Consider the following 18,749-nt stretch of genomic DNA (forward strand, 5'->3'; position numbering starts at 1 on the left):
CAGCATTTCTCCCCACCTGCTTGCTGCATTCTCTGTTATTATCCAAACCAGGAACATGGAACCACCCTCTACTCCTCCCTTGGCCTCACCCACCTCCTCAACCCATATCCAACCCATCACCAAGCCCTGATGATTCAATTCCTGACTACCTCTGGAATGCAGCTCCTCATCCTCATTTCTGGCCACTCTGCCACCTCTAAGGACTTGAGCTGAGATGCAAGCCTTGATTGTCTTTTGCCTGCACCTTTGGAATAATCCTCTAACAAGTCATCCTACCTTCAATATGGGCCCCTCCAATTGGGTCTGTGGAGAAGGAAATGGCAACCCACTCCAGTATTCTTGCCTGGAGAATTCCATGGATAGAGGAGTCTGAAGGCTATAATTGATGGGTTTGCAAAGAATTGGGCACAACTGAGCAACTATCACTCACACTCATTCAATCTGGTCTGAGTGATCCCTCTAAAACACCAATCTAACCATGTCACTCAATCATTAAATCCCTTTATTGTCTCTTCCTTATCTGTCACATCTTCTCCCCCAAAAAATATCTTTAAAAAATGACACTTCCACAAGTAGATCATCCATTGGCAGATCAAATTTCTTAGGGTAAACTCATGAAATCAATCCTGAATATTCATTGGAAGGACTGATGCTGAACCTGAAGCTCCAATACTTTGGCCACCTGATGTGAAGAGACCAGTCATTGGAAAAGACCCTGATGCTCGGAAAGATTGAGGACAGAAGGAGAAGGGGACGACAGAGGACAAGTTGGGTGGCTGGCATCACTGACTCAATGGATGTGTTTGAGCAAACTCCAGGAGACAGTGAAGGTCTCAGGAAGCCTGGTGTGCTGCAGTTCATGGGGTCACAAAGAGTCTGACACAATTTAGCAACTGAACAACAAAAATACTCAAGTACATGATAAACTGTGGTTCATGCTCAGTTCTTACAAGTAGCATAATGTAACCTCTTTTCTTCCCTTAGTAGGTTGTAATAAGCCGGTAGATCCCCAAACCCCATCTGAGAACTTCTGACCCCACCGTCTAGATCCTAGACTCTATTGAATGAGTACAAGGCCTTTCTTGATTGAATCTAACTCTTCACCCTCATTTATTGTCAGTAGTCTTATGATCCTTCAGATGTTCAATTATTTCAAGCAATTTTACTCTTTCTTGTCTTTGTCTTTGCTTGTATTCCTTCTACCCAGAGTGTCCTCTACCTTAAATGTCATTGTCTGTCTTGACCTTCCTTGTCTGCCTGAAAAATTCCTGTTTATCCTCTAAAACCCTGCCAGGCATCACTTGTTATCACTCTCACTTCTGTATGTACCATTTCCATACCTTGTGTGTGCTTCTATCATTGCGTGGGTTGTGTGCATCATAATGACACGCTGGCATACTTCTTATCACCCAAGCCTTTGAGGGCAAGAATCACGTCTCACTCATCAGAGTATTTCCAATGTTTGACTTGTCCCTGACATACAGTATGTGTGCAGGAACTATTTGTTGAACTGATCAGAATCTAGATTTTTTCCTTTGCTGTCCTTCTAGTATTAATGCATTTGAGTGCTTGACCATACTCATTTTAGTTCTTTCAGTTCAGTTCAGTTCAGTTCAGTTCAGTTCATTTGCTCAGTCATGTTCGACTCTTTGCAACCCCATGGACTGCAGCATGCCTTTCTTCCCTGTCCATCACCAACTCCCGGAGCTTGCTCAAACTCAGGTCCATCGAGTCGGTGATGCCGTCAAACCATCTCATCTAATTATTTATTATATACTAACAGAGAGATTTCATATAGTCCTGTGACCTTAAAAGTTCTGATAAGTTTCACTGTAAATTGTAGTGGTTTCTGCTTCATGTCTGAACTTACCAAGAAAACCTAGGTTCAAAAGAAACAAGCAAGGGTATTTCCAATACTGACGTATGACTAAAGAAACTTGTATCTTAGAAAGAGATTAGGAAGTGTGTGCCAGAGTGCCAGAATACATCACTATTCACTCAACAGTGTCCCCAGAACTGTATCTGGTAATTTCAGAGGTCTGTTCTCCCATGGAGGAGAGGAAGCCAGCTCCCTCAAGGCCTTCCAACTCCCACTGTTCTAAATCCACGAGTACCAAGCCACCCCTTGTGACTAATTTAGTCTCCCAGGCATCTTGATAACAGGGTGGGGTGGCTCTGGTATTTCAGCCACTGAAAATACAGGTTTCCCACAAGCTAATACATAGATATCCTGGTTCATGTTTCCATCTCTTATATGTTTGGCCTATAAATACTAGGCCTCAGAACTAGATTCAACTTGGGTTCACTAACAAAACCAATGTTTTGTCCCTACAAGCTATCACTGTGTCACAGTGACCTTGTCAAGATACTTCTCCCCTTGGTGGCCCTGACAACCAACCATGTTCTTCTACTCTTTCGTCACTCCCTTTTAATTTCATTTAAATACTGTTTGACAAGCTCACAGTTCACAAAGCATTTCTATATTGTATATCTTATCCTCTTGATGTCTAGAGGCAAATGTTTTCACCCCCACTTCATCTACAAGACTCCTGAGGCTTGTAGAATGATCAAGTGACTTGTCCAAGGATCCACCTGTCCAGTAAGCTGTGGATTATCTTCCTTTGTCTGCCCCATAAATACCACAGTGGATTAAACCCAGGTTCTCTGAATCAAAGTTCTTTGCTCTTTCTATCCATCATAAAGCCTTCCTGACTCTCACATCAGTCAGACAGGAAGCAGCTCTGATGGAGAGGTGACCAGGAAGAAGGGATAGAGTTCACTGATAGACACTTAAATGATACTCATGTTGACCTATGCCCTCTTTATTCCCTTCAGCCCTCGCTAACACAGGAGCTAGAAACATTTTTCCTAATAGGAACCTAAGAAAGTTGATCCTCAGAAAACTGACAGACTTTTTCATGATTTCTTTTTTTTTCAGCTTTTGCTAGGAAGCTGATATTCCTTAGAACAAACATCTACTGAGTTATGTGGAGGCCAATAAGCAAGGTTACAACAACCTTGCTCATCACCTTACAACAATCACCATCATCACCTTCACCACCATTATCATTAAAACTCACTGAGGGCTTATTATATGCTAAGCCACGTTCATTCATCATCTCATTCTGTTCTCACAGTAATTTCCATGAGGAAGGCATTATTATCTCCATTTTAGAGATAATAAAACTGAGGTGTAGTGGGGTCTTTAAGTTACACATTATCACAGAGTTCGTTAATGGTGGTGGTTCAAACCCAAGAATATCTGATTCCAAACATTCATGCTTCTGGCCACTATGCTATCCCATTGTATTACTTTATAGCAGTGTGGGCTATATATCCACAAATGAACTTCTTACATTAAGCAGAACTTTGAATGGTGGCCTGAAAGAGAGACGAAATGAATGTCTAGTTCTCCATTACCACTCTTGGTTCTTGAACTCCCTATACCTAAGTCTGTATTCTGACTATAGTAGCTGTGGACCCCATGTTACTCACACTCCTCTCATTGTAGCCCAGCGGGACTCTAGCGGGGGGGCCTTCCCATGACAGAACCCTCCCCTAGGTCCTCAGCCTGCCTCTTGTTTGCAGAAAAACTTTAGCCTCCTCCTAGGCTAGCCTCCTAGCCCTTCCCCAGGTTCTAAAGATCAGTTTAGTTAGAGAAGTGAGAAAATGCAGAAACAAAGAAAACAGTCCAGCAAGAGAAAATAAGGCTAGTTTATCCATTAAACAAAGTCAAGGACCTTTAGTTCCTCCTCAAGGATTGTAGATAATACTCTGAGTCATATGCTTTGAACTGTTCTACAAATACTGAAATCCCCACCAAGTGGAAGTTTGACTGTGTGCTGACCACAAGCATGGAGATCCCACATCAGTTGGAACCAAAAGGTTAATGATATTGTCTCCCAATTACATCACCACCAACCAATCAGAAGAATGTCCACAAGCTGATCACATGCCCTGCAACCCTCTCCCTCAACCTGTCTTTAAGAACCTTTCCCTGAGAACTCAAACCAGGGCTCTGGGACAACCTAGAGGGGTGGGAAAAGGTAGGAGGGAGGTTTAAGAGGGAGGGGACATATGTATACCTATGGTTGATACATGTTGATGTATGGCAGAAACCAAAACAACATTGTAAAGCAATTATCCTTCAATTAAAAATAAATTAATTTAAGAAACTCCAAAACATTCCCAATTTTGCTGTTGAGGGAGAGACTGCTTTGGGAAAGATCTCTGATATTCTCCTTACTTGCTGCAAGTAATAAATCCTTCCTTTTCCTGGAAAAAAAAAAAAAAGACCTTTCCCAGAAAGCCATCAGAGAGTCTGGACCTTTTGAGCATTAGTTCCCCAGACTCCTTGTTTGGTACCTACCGTAAACACTGTACTTTCCTTCATCATAACCTGGTGTCAGTACATGGGCTTTACTGCACAAGGGCAAGTGGACCCAAGTTTTCTTTGATAACATCATCACTGGCTATTTCACATAAACAATTGCTTTTCCAATCATACTTTCCCCCTTTCCAATGCCAGATTTCTCCTTCCCAACCTTCTTGGTTCACTGCCCTTTTCAAAAAAGCCCTCTCAGATGAGTAAAACCTGCTACCCTAGTCTCTATTTCTCATGACACCTTCACCCTCTGGGCAAGAATTTATTCTAGTTAAATGTTGAATGTTTCAAGTTCAGTGTTGTCTGACCAGCGTCCCCACCTCGCTCATGTTCATGTGCCCCAACCCCCCAACACACACACGCCATAGGGCTCCAGGGTCTTCTCCCCACAGAACACCCATCCAGGATGGACAGTGCTGTGAACAAAGGAGATGGAGACACAGAGAGGATTTCAAATGCAGTTTATTGCAGCAACACAGGAAACAGGGAGTTTAAGACCTCTCCACAAAAGACAACTGGCTTACACCTTATGTACAAAACCAAAGCAGCACAGAGCTTGCTGTGCAAGTTAGGATACTAAAGCTGTCCCAAGCTTGTGCTCTGTCCATGGCAAAGAAGCCGTGGGTCTGACCAGCTCTCCTCTGGCTGACTTAAGGAGGTGCTTTGAAATGTAATGTGTGTAGCAGTGATTGTTGAAGTGTTTCTTGGGCAGAGTACAGAGCAGGGTCCTAGCTGAGGGACTGAGATTGCCACTGATTTTAAAATTTTCTTTGGAAATCAGAGCAGAAAGGACAGAGCTAGGGAATAGGATAAGCCAGTGTAACTATAGATTTTTTCCTCCAGTAAGGCACTCGGAAGCATATTTGGTAGTGATGGAGAGAGAAAGCTAATGGAGGAGAGAGGACCTCTTTATCTGGGCCCTCTGGAATAGCTGGTGGAAACAAACTTCACACTGGAACTGCCACCAGAGGTCTTGGTGCTGGATGCCCGACCTCCAGAGGAGATGAAGCTGCCTCCAGAGCTGCCACCGCCTCCTCCAGAGCCACCTCTACGGCTCCCACTGCTGCCTCCTCCAGAGCCATAGCTGCCACCACCTCTGGAGCCATAGCTGCTGCCACCTCCAGAGCCGTAGCCGCCGCCACCTCCAGAACTGTAGCCGCCGCCACCGGAGCTAAAACCAACACCTCCTCGGCCACCGCCGCCACTGATGCTGGTGTGACTGGTGCTCACAGCTGCAAGAGAACACTTCGTTATCATCAACTCCAACTCCCTTTCCAACTCAGCAAGACCAGCAAGCCCTGCACCCGAGAAGAAGCCCTGAGAAATCAGCTTGTACTTACACACGCTCACGTTCGGGACACACTCTCCAGACATCCTGAAGGAGAAAGAAAAGCACAATACTCATGATGCGAGCTTCACAGACTGCCTCCCCAGGCCCTCTCAGCCATCTTTAAAGAGTCTTCCTACCTGGGAGTCCCCCAGTCTGCTTCATCTGAAACCTAATCCCATTCCCTCTGGCCTCCTGAACTCAGTCAGTTTTCTCAGCATCAGTACTAACAGGGCAAAACCTCCATGTAAATTAGACAAGGTAAATATGCCCACCACATCCAAAGACATTGGCTTTAGGTCAGATGACATTTGAGCCAGCCCAGGTATGGCTCAGACAGTAAAGAGTCTGCCTGAAAGTGGGAGACCCAGGTTCAATCCCTGGGTCAGGAAGATCCCCTGGAGAAGGAAATGGCAACCCACTTCAATACTCTTGCCTAGAAAATCCCATGGACCAAGGAGCCTGGTGGGCCCCAATCCATGGGGTTGCAAAGAGTTGGACATGACTGATGACCAATATACACACACACTCAGGTGAAGAATAAATTGCTCTCTCTCAAAGAGTTCAGAGAGATGCAACAGCCTTCAAAAAAAAAGCTTGGGACTCTGGCTCCCAAAGTGAAACCAAGCCCTTCCTCCTGTGCTGTGTGCTTTTCCTTTCCCCATACCCAGGACAAGTTGCAGTCACGTGATTGCATCTTCAACAGCAACCAGTGTCCAAGGGAGGAAGCACATAAGAAGTGGCCACCTGCCCAGGGTCCCTTCCTCACCTGCTTTCCTCTCCTTCCAGGAGGGTCCTATAGGTGGCAATCTCCACATCCAGGGCCAGCTTGGTGTTCATCAGTTCCTGGTAGTCGCGCAGCAGGCGGGCCATGTCCTCCTTGGCCTTCTGCAGGGCATCCTCCAGCTCATTCAGCTTGTTCTGGGCATCCTTAATGGCGTTCTCACCACGTTGCTCAGCATCACTAATGGCCTGTTGCAGCGAAGAGATCTGGAAAAGGAGAATCCAGCATATTATACACTCTCTGAATACCTAATTCCATCCTGGCCTTTCTGTCTCAGATTGATCTCTCCACCCTTGTAAGGCCAGTACTCTGGCTCCCAGAGAGTTACAGGACCTGCATTCACCTGTCTTGAGATAATACATCACTGTGTCAACTTCCTTAAATAAAGGTGATACAGCAGCCTCTCTGGGCCCTAAGTTGAGACTCTTTCACTGCTACAGACCTGACGTTCTTCCAGATGCCTACTCTCCTGGTTGCCTTTCCTCTCAGCCACCATTGTTTAAGTCTCACTTTGGGCCATGGGCTAGACCTCTCATGACCACTATATCTATTTCTTTACTAGGTCATTTTCATAAATTTCCCCAAGGAGAACCTAGCGTCATGGCCAAACTCTAGAAACCATAGTCACCAAAGAACTAGAGATAACAATACAACCTTCATATGGACTGTAAGCCTCAAAATTAGGAACACATCCTCCAATAACCTGGACACCCCAACCCATTCCATATAACTGAGTAGTTGAAGGAGGAAGAAAAGTACCTGCTTCTTGACACTGTCAATCTCAGATCTAAGTCTTTGGATCACCCGATTCAACTCAGAAATCTCCACCTTTGTATTTTTCAAGCTGTCTCCATGTTGCCCAGCAGTGATCTGGAGCTCTTCATACTAAATGTGATAGATCAAGTCATTCAGAGGTGGCAGAATGCACCACGACTCATGCACACAAATGTTAGAGAAAAATCACGATAGCAAGAAAAGACATTTTAGGAAAACTGGACAGGCATCGGCCCATTCACCTTGGTCTGGTACAGGGCCTCAGCCTCAGCTTTGCTCCTCTGGGCAATCTCTTCATATTGGGCTTTGACTTCATCAATGATGCTGTTCAGGTCCAGATTGCGGTTGTTGTCCATGGAAAGGATAACATTGGTATCGCTGATATGAGTCTGCATCTGAGACAGCTCCTGCGAGGCATAACAGTTCAGTGACTTACCATGTTAAAACTAAAGAACAACTTGGGACAGGGAGAGGGTTTCAGGAGAAGAAAGGTATCTCTCTGTTCTTCTGAATAGAAGTGGGTTTGGGCTTAAAGGCTCTCCATTTCGGTAAACCTGGTTGAAACTAGAGAACTTACTGCTTGGTAGAGTGTTTTGTAGAAATCAATTTCCTGAAGCAAGTTGTCAAATTTGGCTTGAAGGTCCACCTTGGTGATGTAAGCAGCGTCCACATCCTGGAAGAACCACGAACATCATAAAGTCAGAGTCTTTTCAGGGTGAGTCCCTCTCACCTGCTAGGAGGGGATTTTCCAAGAGGTCTTCTTCATTTCTTTATCCCTAGACTGTCCCACCCCTTGGTATCACAAGTGATCTTGTCTGAGAACTGCCTCCTCACTCCAGGAAGTCCTGAGGGATCTGGAGAAGCAGAGTGTGTGGACAAGTCCAGGTCTGTGATAATTTCAGGCAGGGGGAATCTCTACCTCGGCTGTTCCTCAGGCCCACTAACTAATTCTCCACATTATGACCTCTTTCTGCTTACGTATTGGACATCCTCCACTCTTACTTATTTCAAATGTGATAGGCATCCTACAGAATTGTCTCACCTTCTTGATGCCCACAAACTCATTCTCTGCATTTGTCCGCTTGTTGATCTCATCCTCGTACCTGCAAGGAAATCAGAAGTGAGGAGGAGATTCGGGGAGGTGAGGCCCAACATTTAGCTTTTTAGACTAAAAATGGCATTGCCTGTCATTGTCCTTGCCTGTCATAACCAGCCTAAGACATCTTACCTTCTAAGCAATAAAACCACTGAACTATTACCAGCATCTGAGAAAACTAAGATTTCTGAAAATGCCAAATTGACTTCCCTCTAACCTATGAAAAGGTATTGTTACATGCTATTCGTAGTCTTAGCTTGCTACCTTTCAGAAATATTTTAGAACAAAAGCCAAGAGTAGCCCAGCCAGTAATCCTTACTTTCTCCTATAATCTTCCACCAGATCTTGCATGTTCTTCAATTCTGAATCCAGCCGAGACTGGTCGCTCTTCAGTTGGTCCACAGTCCTTCTAAGACGGCTGATGTATGCCTCAAAGAGGGGCTCTAAGCTGTAGGTCCTAGTGGAGGTGTTTATCTGCTGCAGCAGTTCCCATTTTGTTTGAAGCACCTGGTTCTGCTGCTCCAGGAATCTCACCTAAGAACACAGGACCCCATTACCCACTGGTACAGAAATAAGTCCTATGGCCACTGAGTACCAAGGCCTACCACAGAGCCAGGCCCAGCCACTTGGGAAAGAACTTCAATGCTTATTTTCCTAGCCATGGAAGAGGAAAAAAGTAGGAAGATGATGATCAAGTTAGCATCATCTTCATAACAAAACCCAACTCACTGTGAACTCAGTTTCTATGAGATTGAAAATGGCAATTAAAAGTTTCCATTGGAACTTTGGAAGGGAGTAGCTATCCAAATAGCAAAGCACATATAAAATTACTGCAATTATATTTTGAAACAGATACTTGATACTTAAGAGATTTACCTTCTTTTTTTTTTTTTTTTTTTTTTTTTAGGTAGAGTACCATAAAAATTGTTTTGCTTTCCTTGAGCAAACATAGTTCAAAAGTATGTTGGGAAAATCCAAAAAGTGAATTCCAAATCTATTGTGTTGACATTATTGATGATCAAGTAAAAAATAATTTACATTCTTTTCTAGAGCAGATACTTGGAAATACAAGCACAAAAAGTCCCCCACCCTGGTCCAGTATGAATGGAAAATCCTCAGGGTGCGGTTCTCCTCTTCCGACAGCAAGAGATGCTTGACCTTGACTTACTGTACACTTTTGGCTACAATATCACCATGTGCTCTGTTTATACTCAAGTAAGTTCCTTTTTATGGTTAGGAAGGCCTTTCCAGAGCTCTGTTTGCATCCTAGAAGGTTGAATTAACCTCATTTCTATTATCTTTATTAAACATCTATGAGGCCAAATTCAGCTCAGGAGTTGAATTTAAAAAAAAAAAAAAAGCACTTCATGGTGAGGTCAAATTGACCTTCCTTTATGTGGACCACAGACCTTTTTGCCCAGGAGAGAAGTTAGTCACCAGAATCACTGCAAACATACTTCTAATGTATCTCCTGAAGACAACTCCACAAACTATCCTTTTAACCATCCAACCACAGAAACCTGAGGCTCAAACTCAAACATGCCTGGGCAGGGCCAATCCCACATGGAACAGGAGCAGCTGTCCTGGTGGACTGTGCCGATAGACTCACCTTGTCGATGAAGGAGGCAAACTGGTTGTTGAGGGACTTGATCTGCTCCCTTTCTCGACTCTTTATTTTTTGGATCTCAGGATCAATTTCCACATTGAGGGGTTGCAGAAGGCTCTGGTTGATGGTGACTTCCTGTATGCCACCAGGGCAGACAGGAAAACCGCCCCCACCAAAACCACCTCCGCCAAAACCACCACCCCCAAAGCCACCCCCAATGCCACCAACTCCAAAACCGCCTGCCCCAAAGCCACCACCACCGAAACCGCCACCCCCAAAGCCACCACCGCCATAACCGCCGCCATAACCACCACCGAAACCACCACGTCCACCTCCTCCGGCCACACTAATGGAGATGCTTTTGCTGCCACCAAGGTTAATGAGACTCCGACTTCCAAAACCACCACCAGCACCACCGCCACACACTCCACCAGAAAATCTCCCACCACCTCCGCCGCTGCGGCGCACAGAGCTGCTGGTGGACCTGCGCTGGTAGCTGACCACCCCTGCAGAGCCAGAGCTGAAGCCCCCTCCTCCACCGCCACAACGGTACCCGGACCTGGAGCTAAAGTGTCGGCTCATGTTGACGTGGGGAGAGAAGGAGCCACGTCAAGAGAAAGGAAAGAAGCTAACACTCCTCTACCTGGAGCACAGAGACTTCCCCTTATATACAGGCAGCCAGCTGGGCTTGGCCCTAGAGTCAGCGAGATGCAGCGCCTTTCCAAGGTTTGGCTCGCCTGCAGCCATACAAGATGTTTACGAGCCTCAACAGTATGATAAGCGCTACACACCTAGCTCTCAGCATGGCTCTGAAAGTTGCTGCACACGCAAGATCGCTCGTGTGGTAATCTTGTTATCAGGCAGAATCTCTCTCTGAGAGTTTGCGACTTAGGAAAATGGGACCCCACATCTGCCACCTGCTGCTTCCTGGTAGGATTTCATAACCTCCTGTCACAGAGATAGGGAAGTTCCCATTGCTGCCTTGCCCATGGAAGCTGCTCAGCCCATTCTCCTGGAGCCTGGCAGGTGCAGCTCCCCACACTTGAGTCTCAGAAGGAGCTCTTCAGCCCATTTCTGAGATCTCCCCTCCAAACCTCAGAGCTCAGCAAGTGCTGTCTTTAATAAGTGAGAAATTAAAAGAAGCTCTTTTATTAAATATAAACTTTATAGGTGGGCTGCATTAATGTCAGAGAAGTAGGAACTATCGTGGAACAGAATGGGTGGGTGGGTTTGTGCTCTGAAAGGACCAGAAAGGAGATGCTTGTTCTTTTCTAGCTTTCTGGCTTTTCCTTCTCCTCAGAGGTTGACCAGAGCAGGAACAGATCAAGGGCAGAATCAGCAAGGGAAAACAGGTGCACATGGATGGCATGCAAAGACCAGTCGAAAAACTATATGGCGGGAATTCCCTGGTGGTCCAGTGCTGAAAGCACAGGTTTAATCCCTGATCGGAAACTAATATCCTACAAGCCATAGGGTATGGCCAAACACACACACACACACACACACACAAGCATATGGAGAATGAGGTAAACACACAGATGCTATTTCATACATTCATAAAACAAAGGAGTGGCAGTGAGACTTGACGAGCGGTTCAGGACTCACACTAGACTGTAAGAAAAGATGGATGTAGATTTGGAAGAGAGAACAATGATGGAAGTCAGGAAAGCTGGCCTGAGAGGTTTAAATTGCTTCTGGACAACAGTAATGTCAATAGTAATAACATCAATAATAATAATGAGAGTAATTATAATGGCAAGCTAGAGCAAGAATAGCTAATTAATAATAATGTATCAATAACTGACCAGGTACCAGGACTGGTCTACATGTTGTTGTTGTTTAGTTACGAAGTTGTGTCCAACTCTTTTGCACCCCCCGTGTAACCCACCAGGCTCCTCTGTCCATGAGATTTCCCAGGCAAGAAGACTGGAGTAGGTTGCCATTTCCTTCTCCGGGGGTTTTTCCTGACCCAGGGATCAAACCCACATCTCCTGCATTGGCAGGTGGATTCTTTACCACTGAGTCACCAGGGAAGAGCTTTATATATATCAACTTTCAAGAAATGCTTTGAGATAGATGCTACTATGCTACCCATTTTTAAAATGAGTAAACTGAGACACAGAGGTTGGACAGCCTGCCAGGTTGACATAGATGGCAGACAGCATGGCTGGGATTGAACAGGGGATGCCAAGCTGCAGTGCACAAGATCCTAACCCACATGTTATATGACAGCACAGAAGCTGAATTCGGGGTGTGCTGCCCACTATGTGTAAAATCAGATAGTCTGGGAAGCCATTCCCTTGCAGAGAGCTCCAAGGGCAGAAGGCCTATTTTATCCCTTTGAGTCCATGGCTCCAGACACGTGCACGTGCTTGGAAAATGTTTCTCCAGTTTACTCTGAAAAGGGGAGACTCAGAATTCAGTAGGGATTTTGCTGCCAGTTCACTTCTGTTGCTCAATCGTGTCTGACTCTTTGCGACCCCATGGACTGCGGCATGCCAGACTTCCCTGTCCATCACCAACTCTCGGGGCTTGCTCAAACTCATGTCCATCGAGTCGGTGATCTGGATTTTGCTGCCATTCAGATGCAAAAGGACCCAGCATGCATTGCAGGGGTCAGGAAACAATCCCCAGGGGCCTTCCTGGAGAGCAGCCCTTGGTTAGTCTTAATGGCCAGTAGTGGCACTGGAATCTGGGAAGACCTGGACCCTACACAGACTTTCATTCTGACACTTCTTAGAAGCCAGGCATGCTCCTCACCCTGGAATGTAAACACAGAGTTGAAGACTCTGTGAGCAGTGGATTCTGACTTCAGCTGGCTTTAAGCTACCCTGAGTGGTATTGATCAGTCATAGACTTAAGTGTGAGGGCTCCACTGGGGAATACCAACTATGCAGGAGGGAGGTTGTCAGTGAAGACCATCTGGTCCCATCACCCTATGGTTATGAACCAGGACACCCTCTCCAGCCTGCTCCTCACCACTGTGCCTTTTCCATCCTCTTTTTCCACAGTTTCTGCCCTACACTCTCCTCCAGAAAGTGCCCCTCACCTCCCCAGTGCTCCCCTTCCCCTAATCTCCATGGCACTGTTGTCTCAGACTCTGTCCCAAAGCTACCATTCTTGAGCTGCTACACCAACCATCTCTTAAGGGAATGAGCAATCCAGATCTTGTCCCTCACTGGGAACGATGGGACTTGGGATGGTCTTGGCAGGGTGATACCTGTTGCCTAATCATCTTTTAACAGGCAATCAAAATCCTTTTAGTTCAGCACACTCCCTCATGAGACATATCACTGCATAATTGATTCCTTCTAGCAGTTTGGAGGGGTGTGCATATGTGTATGTGTGTGTGAGTGTGTGTGAGTGTGTGTGTGTTCATTCTTACCTCTGCCAGCCCACAGCTGATGTTTGCAGTGATCCATGCTTCCAACCTCAAACTAAGAAACTGACATAGAGAAGAATCAAAGAGGTGGATAGGCAAACAGTCCATAGACAATTCACAGAACCGCAAAACTTACACTAGCTGCTGCTAGAAGCAACAAGAAGGCATAAAATAACCATCAGCTTATATCTGCACCCTACACCTCACCAAGAACAGACTCAGAAGACACGATTCCCACAAGAGTCCTGAGAACTAGGCAGTCGTGCTGTGTTCAAGCCATTTTATGAAACACAAAACTGAGACTCAAGAGAGATTCAGCATCTTAAATACTCCAGCTTGGAAAAGACACATCTGGGACTAGAAGCTGAGTTTTCTGGTTCTGATTCAAGTGTTCTTCCTCTGAAACTAGAGAACAGCTCAAGGATGGGCTGGGGGAATTGGTTCCTGTAAATGAGTGGGAAGAGAATCACTCCAAGATGCCACCATCTAACCTGCCTATCAAAAAAGTGAGAAGGCAGACCCAGAGATGTCAAAACATTTTCCCAAGTCATACGGTCAATTCCTGGGAATCCTCCAATTTCTGAATCACTTCCATTCTCTTTTCACTGCTTACTTTTGAGGTCTCCTCAAATGACTAGAAACTGAAATGCTGCCTGGTAACCAAGTGTGTGTCCTACCGAGTCCCTAGGATGGTGATGAGCGTGTGGTGATATTAAAAAGCAAAGATGGGAGAAAGATAATAACCACAAGCCCTCATTTCTGGCTTATTTGCGTTCCCTGCATTTATAAAAGTAAAGGAAAGACGCAACCAGAAAGAAACACTAACCCTGACAGGTACCAGTCATGTGGTAGGAGCTACAATTCATTTAAAAATCACAAAAAGTTCATGTGGCAGGAGTTATTAGCCCCATTTTAAAGAAGGGAAATTATATAAATCTGTTGTATAGCACAGGGAGCTCAGCTTGGTGCTCTGTGATGACCTAGACGGGTGGGATGGGGTAGGAAGACAGAGGCTCAAGAGGGAGGAGATACGTGTGTATATACAGCAGACTCACTTTGCTGTACAATAGAAATTAACATAACGTAAAAGTATTATCTTCCAATTTTTTAAAAAAAGACATTTTATGTTCATAAAGATGTGCCCAGGTGGTAACTGACAAGGCCAGCTCATTAGACCCAAGTACATGCCTGCCTTCATCCACCCCATGGGTCTCTTCTTGCCATTGGCCTGCCTCTCCACCCGCATCACTTTCAGCTTTACCACCCTCTTACCAGGGCTCACACGTTGACCTTGCCGTTCGCTTGTTTTGCCCAGGCCAAATCCTCTTCTTCCCTTTTTCTCTGTAACACTCTATCTTCCAAGCCTACTTCTACTCTTCTCTGAAAGACCTTCAGGTTGCCTTGGCAACTGTCTTCAAACTCCTGCCCGTAGTCAAGATCTCAATTCTTCAGCATCTGGGCCTGAATATCTGTTTTTGGTCTAGCAGGCCTTGAAGACAGATGCCTATATTTCATCTGTTCCACTGAGCAGTGGACAGGCCCACTCCTCCAGGGAGTGTTCCTTGATCACTCAGCTGCTCCACTGGTTTCTTTTCCTAAGCTCAGTTGCTGCCAGATTCAAATGCATATTGATGTATCAGTTGGCTCATTTTCACTTGTGTGCATATGTGTTTGCTGTCTCCCAGTTGCTTTGTAAGCCTTCTGAAAGCAAGACTAAGTCCTCTGTGTCTTTGGGTACCTTCTCAGCCCCGTTCTTTCCCCAGCTTCCCACAGGATTTCCTGTCCCTGAGGGGTACTCCCAACAGTGCCAGACAGAATGCTGGAGCACCTCCAATCCCCAGGATCTTCACACACACTCCCCAGAACTGATCAATGAGATGAGGCTGTCACAGGCAGGCTGAGGGGAGAGGGAGGGGCAGTGTGGTGTTATTTTGAGAGCTTTTCGAGGGATGGGACTGAGAAAAGCGTCAAAGAGAGACATGCAATGACAAGCCACCCAGCCCTGTGGGACTCCACCAGGGACGTGGGAGAAGAAAATTTCAGGGCAGTGGGGAAAGCTAAAGCCTGGAAGGCCTAAAGGAAAATGACAGACAATGGGGAGGCGGGGTGAGATGTTGAAAGCCGACAGTCAGCAGAGAAAGGGCCAAGGCTCCTTACAGAGGAGACATGTGAAGAGCTAGGGGCAGCCTGTTCCAAGACTGACAGCAAAGGAGGCCCCCAGAAGTCACCCACTGGCAATGCTGGAGCAGAGCAGAGGTCAGAAAAGAGGAAGTTAAAGCTGAACATATGGAAGAAGAGAGGTAGAGATTGTCTTACTTTGAGGCACAGTCTACCTCCTGAATGTAAATTTCTAGCTCTGTGACCCTAGGCAGGTCACTTACCCTCTCTGATCTTGCTTTCCTCATCTATAAAATAGAGACTATATCTAACTTATAGGGAAACTGAAATGTAGTAAATGATAGAGAGAGGGAGCAGGGATTATCTCTCTCGCCTTCGCATTTGGAAGGACCTAGAAGGAGACATAATAATCAGGAAAAGCTTTGGAACAAGCCCCATGTTTCACTGAAAACAGTGAAAAGACCTGGAAAGGAAGTTCAAGTTCTTGAAATGAGGGCATCTTGTGGAAGGAAACCTAAGGGAATCATGGGGTCCATAAATCTGTAATAGGAAACTAGGGGCCCATCACTACAGAAAGGAACACTGAGTGCACCTGAGCTGAACGGAGTGAGACCAGGCTGGTAATAACCCTCCCTGTGGGATGCCTGCTTTGTTGGGCGGGGACGATCCCCGGGGCCGGGCACACTGAAACAGGCGTGGAAGCTGGGCCACATCACCGGAACACCCCTAAGAGCCCTTCAGGCATAGCACTGGGATGTTCAGAACAGATCCTCCAAGCTGGAGAAGCTCCCAGCATCCCAAGTTCCCAACTCAGCCTTGCAACGTAGCATTGATCAATCTGAAGACATACAATTTCTAGGACTGATCAGAGAGCTGATAAAAACCAGGGCGGTGGTTCTAACAAAAGAATGGGAGTTACACTGAGCTTGAAGAGGAACCATCAGAACCCTTGGCTTATAATTAGAAGACACCTCCTGGGCCAAAGGGCCGGTCACTGAGGGTGAGGCGACATTCTTGAGAGACTTCCTTAGACCAAAGACTTTCCCAGCCCAGAAACATACGCCTTGTCAGACGGAGTGAGAATTTTATTGAACCATGGTTGCTCCTCCTCTTCACCGTGTCTCAAGATCGAAATCTATGTAGATGAGTAGCTGGTGGAATTACATTTAGATTCCCAGAACTCCCTGCCCTGCCCCAGCCTCTCAGAGGGAGGGTCCGCTGGCACACTTTCCCTGGGAGTCTTGCTGCCCTGGGTGCCGTTCTCCCACCTGTCCACCCCTCTGCTGGTGGATGGATGGGTCTGCTCGGCACTCCCTCTGAGTAACTGCCTTGCAGGAATAGCATGGACCAGAAGCAGGGATGGCGCACGTTATGGCCCGTGGAAGGGACCGCATGTGATCTCCACATCACTTTCCCAGTGCCAGTGAGGGTCATCTGAGAGAATGTGTGTGAAAGCATTTTGTACATAGTAAAGGGCTGTGGACCCATTCATGTTTTTCACCAGGATGAGCTAAAGATGAGAGGCATTTGCTCCTGATGGGATCTCTCTTTATCTCTAACAGGAATAATGTTTGTACCAGGAAACATCCTCTGGTCTCTTTTAGTGCCCAGCCCCATTGCTCAGCCCCAGAATATCACATGAAACTTCTCCTTAGAGTCCAAGATCCTTCCTTCTCCTTGGCCTTCACATCTCACTGCTTTGTGGAATCTCTGTTCCAAGAATCCTTGGATTCAGGCACATAGTTCCCTCCATCTGCCCCCCGGTCTTCCATGATGGGGATGGTCAGGGCTTCTGAAAAGAAAAGGCAGGGCCATGCTTTCTGAGTCAATCCCAACTCCTGTCCAGAAGGAGAAGTATGGGAAAGATGGCCTCTGGTTGGCCTTGTGTATTTTTTCCAGAGCCAATTTGGATTCCTTAAGAACATCATACACATCCTACACATGTGCATGATCCCAGGGATAATCAAATCCACACCCTGAAATAGGTCTGGTGATGCCAGAAAACAGTCCTGGTTAGAGAGCTCTTGACCTCTCCATGACTTGGTCCTTCCTTGGCATCTGACCTCAAGTTTCCCAACTATAAAATAGAGAGTAGAATTCCTTTTTTCTCAGGCTTCATTGCACAAACTCTTAGGGCAACAAAGACATGAAATGCTGCTATGCACACAACCCCACCCATCCTTCACTCCCTCCCTCAACCTCTTGCCAAATAGTTAGCCAACCTCTGCTTACAATGTGCTAAATCCACGTGGCCTCTCTCATGTCAGGATTAATTAAAAGATACTTCTAATATTGAGCCAAATCGCTGCATTCCCACCTGTCCATCTTGGTCGTCTCTTCTAGGCTCTTTCTACAGATGAAAAAGGAGGCTCTACACATCACACTCTTGCTGGTTCCCATGCCTGGCCTCGAAGCCTGTGCACCTTACTCTCTCGTGTGCAGTCTCAGCTGAATACTTTCAATCATGTTTCTACTCACTGCTGTTTGTCCATGTCTTCCCATCCTGGTCTTTGTGCTCTTTTGACTTTTAAGTGTAGAAATTGTATTTGTCTGCTCCCTTTATCCCTCCCCTTGGGCAGCCCCTCTGCCCTCATTTCCCTTTCCCAGTTCTTGCCCCACAGGCCTGCTTTCAAGACAGGTGAGATGGGGAGAAACTCCTCCAAGACAATGTAGGCCTACACATGGGAACACAATGTCTCATCAAAAGGAGTTGCAGTTCTATTTGAATGAATCCCATATCCAAATTCCATCTGTATTCCTTCAGAGAATGAGAAAGCAGGTCACATCTTTTACGTGACTCCTTTACACAGACTCAGAAATACCACAGAGGATAAGGTGATGGCTTAACCTGCTCCACCCTTGAATTTCTGCATCTCTGCCTCCCTGGGGGACATCAGTTAAAGACACCCCTGACCATAAACTCTGCTGAGTTAATGGCCTCAGCTTCTTCTCTCTCCAGTTCAGTTTCTCCTACCTGGCTGTCCCCTGTCACTCACACACACTTTCACACTTTCTGATCTTCAAGACTCTGAGCAGATCATTCCCCTGTCTGGAGGGCCCCTCCCTGACTCCATGTCCACAGCTGCTCTGACTCTGTTTCCCCATTTGTTCTACTTTCCTTCAAGAGCCTGTTGGGACCAAACTTCCCTTCCCCAGCATGTGCACCTCTTGCGGCCCCCACTGCTCCTGCTCAGTGGGTCTGCCTCTGTCCTCAATATGGCCTTGCTTCCACCCTCAGGCCAAGGGTCCATAGGGGCCCACACTCCGATTTCATCTCC

At 46.2% G+C, this 18,749-nt stretch overlaps 1 protein-coding gene across 1 annotated transcript; it reads right to left on the reverse strand.

Moving 5' to 3' along the window:
* Nucleotides 1-5,010: 5,010 nt before the first annotated feature.
* Nucleotides 5,011-10,553, reverse strand: KRT1 (keratin 1). Its single transcript, XM_005907012.3, has 9 exons — nucleotides 9,975-10,553; nucleotides 8,685-8,899; nucleotides 8,312-8,372; nucleotides 7,847-7,942; nucleotides 7,512-7,676; nucleotides 7,255-7,380; nucleotides 6,481-6,701; nucleotides 5,725-5,759; nucleotides 5,011-5,616 (listed from the first exon to the last, which is right to left on the reverse strand). Exons 1-9 carry the CDS (start codon nucleotides 10,551-10,553, stop codon nucleotides 5,294-5,296), a joined length of 1,821 nt encoding a protein of 606 aa, XP_005907074.1. The 3' UTR covers nucleotides 5,011-5,293.
* Nucleotides 10,554-18,749: the final 8,196 nt, after the last annotated feature.

Source organism: Bos mutus, chromosome 5 (assembly GCF_027580195.1).
Source record: "Bos mutus isolate GX-2022 chromosome 5, NWIPB_WYAK_1.1, whole genome shotgun sequence".
Taxonomy (NCBI): Eukaryota; Metazoa; Chordata; class Mammalia; order Artiodactyla; family Bovidae; genus Bos; species Bos mutus.